This window comes from Schistocerca piceifrons, chromosome 6 (assembly GCF_021461385.2).
Source record: "Schistocerca piceifrons isolate TAMUIC-IGC-003096 chromosome 6, iqSchPice1.1, whole genome shotgun sequence".
Taxonomy (NCBI): domain Eukaryota; kingdom Metazoa; phylum Arthropoda; class Insecta; order Orthoptera; family Acrididae; genus Schistocerca; species Schistocerca piceifrons.
In genome coordinates this window covers 389936758-389943979 of record NC_060143.1, presented here as the reverse complement: position 1 = coordinate 389943979, position 7222 = coordinate 389936758, and the positions used below count along the sequence as shown (strand labels likewise).

The 7222-nt window shown below is 38.5% G+C and overlaps 1 protein-coding gene across 1 annotated transcript; it reads left to right on the top strand.

Moving 5' to 3' along the window:
• The first annotated feature begins 575 nt into the window (after positions 1 to 575).
• Positions 576 to 1226, top strand: LOC124803338 (piggyBac transposable element-derived protein 3-like). The gene is made up of 3 exons (XM_047264523.1): positions 576 to 602; positions 650 to 896; positions 967 to 1226. The coding sequence occupies exons 1-3, from the start codon at positions 576 to 578 to the stop codon at positions 1224 to 1226; spliced, it is 534 nt and encodes a 177-aa protein (XP_047120479.1).
• Positions 1227 to 7222: the final 5996 nt, after the last annotated feature.

Here is a 7222-nt window from a genome sequence, read left to right as displayed (position 1 = left end):
TTCATTATTAAAACACTGCAATTTATATAGGTATAAATGTTGCCTGTTGATGATGGAATTTATGTCCGTTTCTCTGAAGTAATATTGGGCAATAATGGAATTATAACCCTACTTTGTTACAGAGTCATGGACCCCAGAAATTTTTAAGGAAAACTGAAAAAAAGGTGAAGAATATAAAGTTAGCCCCATTCCTGGGTATGAATCAGAAGATTCTGTCTCAGCTTCAGATAGTAAGGACGATATGGAGATAGTAGAAAATCGTCAAGGTAATATAATTATAGCCGAGAGTGATAATGATAGTGCAGAGGACAGTGTACTTGTGCATAATGAAAGTAATAACAAAAACATTAGTGATGAAGTTCAAGTCAATGATGACTGGAGACGTACTACCCATCATATTATTCATCCTGTTCAACCATGGAAGAATTCTCTCCCTTTTGCACCAGAAGAGTCTCATCAACCTGTGACCTATTCCAGGCAGTTGTTAGATGAAAAAATTGTGGATAATGTTGCTTCTCAAACCAACTTATAAGCACTACGGAAAGACATTTCTAAACCAATAAACAGTGATAAAAATGAAATTGAACAATTTTTTGGTTGTTGTATGTACATGTCCATTTATGGACTTCCACTATCTTGTATGTATTAGAAAACTGCTAATCAGATTCCAGCTGTTGCTGATATAATGAGCTGCAGTAGGTGGGAGCAGCTAAAATTAGGACTCCATTTCAGCGATAACGAAAATATAGATCCAGCTGACAAATTGCATAAGATCAGGCCCTTTTTGGAGTCATTGGTTGGGAATTTTCAAAGTATCCCCATGAGTGAAAAGTTGTCAGTAGACGAACAGATGATTCCTTTCAAGGGAAAACATAGCTTGAAGAATTATGTGAAAAGTAAATCTAAAAAAATGGGGTTATAAAGCATTTGTCTTGAGTGATTCAAATGGAATTGCACATAATTTAGAGATATATACAGGGAATGTGAAGCATGACCCTTCCTTGCCTGATGTTAGTGTGAGTGGAAACGTTCTTCGCTTGGCTTCTGTGATATATAGACACATGTTTCACAAATTGTATTTTCGTAATTGGTTCACAAGAGTTCGGCTAGTAGTTGAACTAGAAAAAATGGGTATTCAGTCTTTAGGAACTGTGAGACGTAATTGGCTCAAAGGTTGTACATTCACATCTGACAAAGAGATGAAAAAGGGTAGTCGAGGGAGTTAAGAGGAACATTTATCTAGAACTGATGGCGTTAAGTAGTGTGCTGTAAGTGGTATGACACCAAGCCTGTTCGTTTGCTCGATACTTTTTCTGGTGCTCATCCAACATCAATAGTGGAGAGATGGACTGTACAAAGAAAGAAAACATAAATGTTGAATGTCCCAGGATTGTTCACTATTACAATCAGTGCATGGGTGGTGTTGATCTTTTGGGCTAACTGATAGCATTGTACCGCATCAGGATCCGGTCGAAGAAGTGGTATTTGAGACTTGTATTTCACTTGCTTGATCTGACTGTACTCAATGCTTGACTGCTATACAGAAGAGATTGTACAGAGTGTAAGGAGGGAAAAGTAAATCAGCTTAGCCTATTGGACTTCAAAGCTACTCTTGCTGTTTGTATTTGCAAACTAAGTAAGGGTGGACAGAGAAGAAGAGGAAGACGCAGTAGTTCGTCAAATGAAACTGAAATTCAGTTGAAGAAGAAAATTGTGTCAGCAGAACCACTGCCTGAAAAAGAAGTGAGGAACGATGGAATGGGCTACTGGTCCCGATTTTCAGGAAAAAGAGGATGTTACAAAAAGCCAGGATGTAATGGTGCATCAAAAGTGTTTTGTACAAAATGTAAAGTGCATCTTTGCTCTACATCAAATTCTAATTGTTTTTTTCTGATTTTCATACTAAATAGTTCATATCAGAAGCTAAAAATAAAGCTGAAAATGATGACACTAAAATAAATTTTTAACTTTGTATTTCTTTAAATTATTGTATTGTGTGTAATTTTGCATGTAATTGTTATCCCATTATTCTTTCCTTCCTTCCAATTTTATTGTAAAATGCAGGTGCATTCTTGTCTTATAATAGAAACACTACCATATTTGTACAAGACTGAACAAAAAGTTCAACTGCCCACTGTGACCTCAGTCACAGACCTATTTTGAAATTATAAATAATTTAAAAAACAAACATTCACCTTATATGTGTTAAATACATTATTCCTTAACATTCTGTGCACATAAATATTTTTTTCTACAGTAAATAATAATTTGGACAGTAGAGTGTTAATAATTAATATTCACTGAAATGGAAAAGGAGAAAACAAAGAAGAGAAATAGGCAACACAAGCTATGCTAAGAGAAGAAGACAGCAGTTATCAGAAAAAGATAAAGATGTAAGGTAAAAGGGAATGCGTGAGCTGGCAATTGGGGAAATGCAATGGTTCAAATGGCTATGAGCACTATGGGACTTAACATGTGTGGTCATCAGTCCCCTAGCAATGCAATTAGTCCCTCCAGGGCTCAGCATGCAGTGGCAGGAGCCAGTTTCACAACTGCTGAACTCCCAACCCAAGTAAGGCCAAACCATTAAAGATGGGAATAGAAGCCATTCTCTTGGAGAAAGTTTAAAATTTGTCTTACTGCTCTTTCATCATATGACAATACTTAGGATAAGGAGTCCTTAAGAGGTGGAAGACTTAGTAAGGTGGCTCTCCACAAGGAAGTGAATCACTGTTAACAAAGCACTAGATTCACATTAGGGAGGTGTCTCATTGCACGTGGTAACACCATGAGGCAAATGGATATGATCAGTATGAAGGTGGCATGAGAGAGAGAACTCTGGAATTGCTCCTCTCATTTGTCATGGACAAACAACGTCCCCTTGATAGTGCACAGTTTGTTGGAGGGAGCAGAAGCCCACCATTCTCCACTCCAGCTGCAATGGAGTGTAAGTAGGGTCACCATGTGGGTACGTTCGAGAGGAGGTAAGTGATTGTCAGTACAAAAAATTTCCAAACACCTTGCAATTTGGCAGCACACCCTGTGTCGAATGTCTGGTGTTTGATACTTATCAAAGGGAAAATGAATCTGATGGATGGGGAACTGAAGGATGGAAATTGCGTAATTGAGTAGCAGTTGGTGGTGTAGAAACTGTAGAGTTGGGATTGATGAACTGAACCAAACTGTCACAAAGCTGAGGACGCTGCTGAACCATAAATCTGCCACATGTAGTCAAGGCATGAAAAGGACAGTGCCGTGTAGAAGTATACAGTGTTGGTACACTCAGTGCCCCAAGAGTTATGGCTACAAAATCAGTAGGCATTAAGCTTCTGAATGCAATTTGCCTTAAGCTGCCAGATATAGTGTAGCCATGTCAGTTTATTGTCAAAGAGGGGTGGACAGCAGTATCGGACAGAAATGCATGGCACATTTTGTAGTGGGAGAAAATTGGAAGCCATGATTGAGAGCTCAAAAAGAAGCCTTCTTTATGGTTGTTAAGGCCACAGACTGGCAACTGTATCAGATGCAAAAGTTTTCAACATAAACAGCACAATTAATCACTGGGTCCATGGAGTCCAGAAGTTCTTTGATGGCTATAAGAAAGAGTGTGACGCTCAACATTTAGGGATGCCACTCTTCCAGACCTATGGGGAGCTGACGAAACCAACTCTTAATTCAAAACAGTCTGTCAGCATGACAGAAAGTTGTGGTTAAAAACTGGTAAAGCAACTCGGAAACCTCAGTAGTAGAGTGTGGTTAAGATTTGATGATACCAGGCAATGTCAAATGCCTAGTGCAAAAAAAAAAACTCTGCAATAAGGTGTTGGTGCTTTGTGAAGGCCTGCCAGATGGATGTTACCAGGTGGTGCAAGTGAAAGTGGTCATTGCAGATCTCCCCTCCTGGAGCCCACACTGGTAGGTGGACCGAGCACATGTTGAATATTTGACAGGGATAAAACATCTCTAATTTAGGATAATATGCAAGACTTTATATGAGACCGATGTACTCTTGCAGGCATTTTTGGGAAATTCTGGAGTGTATGCACGGAAACACACATGCTGGAACCTGCCTTCTATTACACTGCACCAGGGTTTTTGTGGGATGCATTGCTGAAAAAGACCCATGTCAACATCAAGCTCTTAACCTGTATTGACATAATGTTATTTTTCAAGCACGGGGTTTATGGGTGGCTTTGCCAATGTGACCAAGATAAATAACCAGCGAGTGGATGAGTAATTCAATGAAGCATCCAGCAGTTTTAAGTTATAATATGTAATTAGATTTAAATAACTTATACAGGCATGCCATTCAACAACCTCTACCTATTAGAGGGTTTCAATGGCTGTCTGATAAGGAAATCACCAGATTGAGTAAATTATCATTGATGGTGATGGATTATGAAACAGGATACATTTTACAGGTAGATATAATATATCCTAATAGTTTGCATGACACACACAGCAATTTGTTGCTATGTCTAGAGTTCAAAATGGTCCCCATCATAAGTGGATGACAACACTGGAGGGAGAAACAAGGCATGTAATGCAGTATCTTTCTCTCTTACTTCTTCACCTTCCTTACATCTTGACCCTTTTTGTTCTTTCCCATAAAAAGCTTTCATTTTGCGTTTTTCTTTTCTTGTTTCTCTTTCATGACTTTTTCTTAAGCTTGAAAAATCACACTTTTATGGAGAGCTGGTCAGTATTGCTGTTTTGCCCTTTTTTCCTACTATGATTTGGACTTCCAAGTCAACATTTGGAGTAGAATTAGAAGCTTTGGTGACAGAGAGGATAGTGATGGACTATAAGAAGGTTCAGCAACAACAATCAGTCTTATTTCCAAGATGAATTATTCACCTTGTGGTTCTGGAAATTTTTCAGTTGTAGGAGATAGAGAAACATCATCTTGGAGCACAGTGGTTTCAGAGGCATCACCTTGAAATGTCTAAACTTCTAATATTTCCCCGTGTGGTCTCTTTTTTTTTTATCTGTAAACTGTAGTTGGCCTGGTTTTGCCCCACCTCATGTTCCTAGTTTTTCTCCATAGTGCCAAAGTGAGCAAAACATGACATCAGGAAGTAGATTCACATTAACACACTAACACAGAAATACAATGAAAACAGGCTTAATTGAAATAATTACTTACCTATTTCCTATCAACTAATGTTTTTATACAAAACATTGCTCCAGATAGTGGCATTGTTAGGTAAAACAGGCAGAAAACTTTCTTTTTTGGTGCTAAACATTGTAGCTATTTCGTCTGAGATAAACTCACACTGCAATGTTCTTCTTCAGCATGCCAGTGCAGAAGTTGCAACAAAAACAGCTAAGTGAAAAATCCATGGCATTTGCACGTTTATTTATATACAAAAGCTGACTTCGGAATTTTCCTATATGTGAGACTGTGTGTACAAGATTTGTGTGCTGGGCTGAAATTATAGATTAGCATGTTTTACTGTTCACATCTTCTGCTTAATCTTTCATTGATTGTATCACTATACATTTGTACTGTGATATTTTGTGAAATTTCGAACATTCACGAGTGCCATGATAAACTTGTACTGTTATTGTCAATTTAAGGCTTACACTTATATGTGCTTGTTTAAAATTTTTGGGAACAGTAGGCCTAAAACAGTCATTCTCCAATTTCATTGTGTAAAATGTGCAATGTAAAATGTAAAGACAAATAAATGTGCAATTTTGAAAATTTTCAGAAGCTACCATTGTCCTGCCCATAATCTAATTTGCAGTAAGCAGTGTTTGTGATATACCGTAGTTACAGTAGCAGGTATTCTAACTAACATATTGTGTTTCATCTAGTTTTCCCTTAAAGACGAGTAGCCATATATATTCTCTACATTTATCATAAATTAACTCTGTTTCCAAGTTTGCTAACAGCTATAATTAACCTAAAAAATTTTTAGGATACAAGTAATTTTTAACACAGGTTTTTCTGTTGCCTTAACAGAAATCTTGTTTTATGTGTTTGCTTCAGTTCTTATAGGAAGTTAGCAACTTTTTAACTCAACAAATTAAAAGATAATCAGCAGGCTTAATTTAACGTTATTTGTGCAATGTCTTGTAACACATGCACCAGCTAAAATGCAGCCCCACTGTGAATACTGTTCTTGAATACAGAACGAATTGGTTGACATTTGTAAGCAGCTGGAAAGCACACTGAATATTGCCAAATTATTGACAGCTGCTGCAAGTTATTGTGTTGGAATAGTTCCCCTGCAGAAAGTACAGGACCTTTCATTACTAGCCTACTGTCTGTGAGTGGTGTTTCAATGGTAGAGCGAGGCATCCTCTACAGGATGGACAGGGACCAAGAAGGACTCAGGGTATTGTACTGATCCCCCTAACAATAACTTTGAGGTGCTGTCTTTCACTGAAATTTAAACTAAGCCTTTGAGACTCATTTCACCCGTTTTGGGGTTAACTTTTTTGTTTTGTCCATTTCAAGAGGAGGCAAACACAAAAGGGTAGAGGTCTGTTAATATTGGTAGTTCAACTGAATGGGGAATGATGTTACCCATTAGGGAAGTGATGGCAAGGGGCAGGAAAGGACACCAGGTGCATTCAGTGTATATGCCTGGGGGCCTCATTCAACATGTTGAAGAGGCTATTCCAGCAGCCATTGAGGGAACAGGGTGCAACCTACAGTAGGTTGTGGCACAGGGTGGAACAAATGATGCTCGTTGTATGGGCTATGAGGTCATACTTGGGTCATTCCAGTGAATGGAAGAGATGGTTGAGAAGACCAATTTTGCACATGGAACTTCAGCGAAGCTCACAATTTGCAGCCTTGTCCCCAGAACTGGTTGTGGCCCTTTGGTTCTGGATCGAGTGGAAGGACTGAACCAGAAACTTTGAAGCTTCTGGACAAGCTAGGCTCCAACTTTCTGGACTTGCGACATAGGATTGAGAACTGTAGAGTACCTCTAAATGGGTCAGGCATGCACTACTCAACAGAGGCTGTTACCCAGGTAGCTGACTGAGTATGGTGTGCACAAAAGGTTTTTTTTTAGATTAGTTGACTCTCCATTCAATACAGATTACAATATCTGTTGGAAACCCAGAAGTTTCAGTGTAAGATCAAAAGAAATTCCTCACAAAGGTGAGAGTATTAAACTCCTAATCATAGACTGCCATGCATTCACAACAAAGTGCCAGAGTTTGAAGTGCTCATGAAAAGCAGTGAAGCTCGCATAATACAAGG

What these genes read in the sequence shown, in the direction of transcription:
- LOC124803338 (XM_047264523.1), top strand. Translation starts at nt 576, where the DNA reads ATGAAATTGAACAATTTTTTGGTTGTT. An exon ending in TGAACAATTTTTTGGTTGTT is followed by an intron (nt 603 to 649) that starts GTATGTACATGT and finishes TGTATGTATTAG; the next exon opens with AAAACTGCTAATCAGATTCC. An exon ending in CTTGAAGAATTATGTGAAAA is followed by an intron (nt 897 to 966) that starts GTAAATCTAAAA and finishes CACATAATTTAG; the next exon opens with AGATATATACAGGGAATGTG.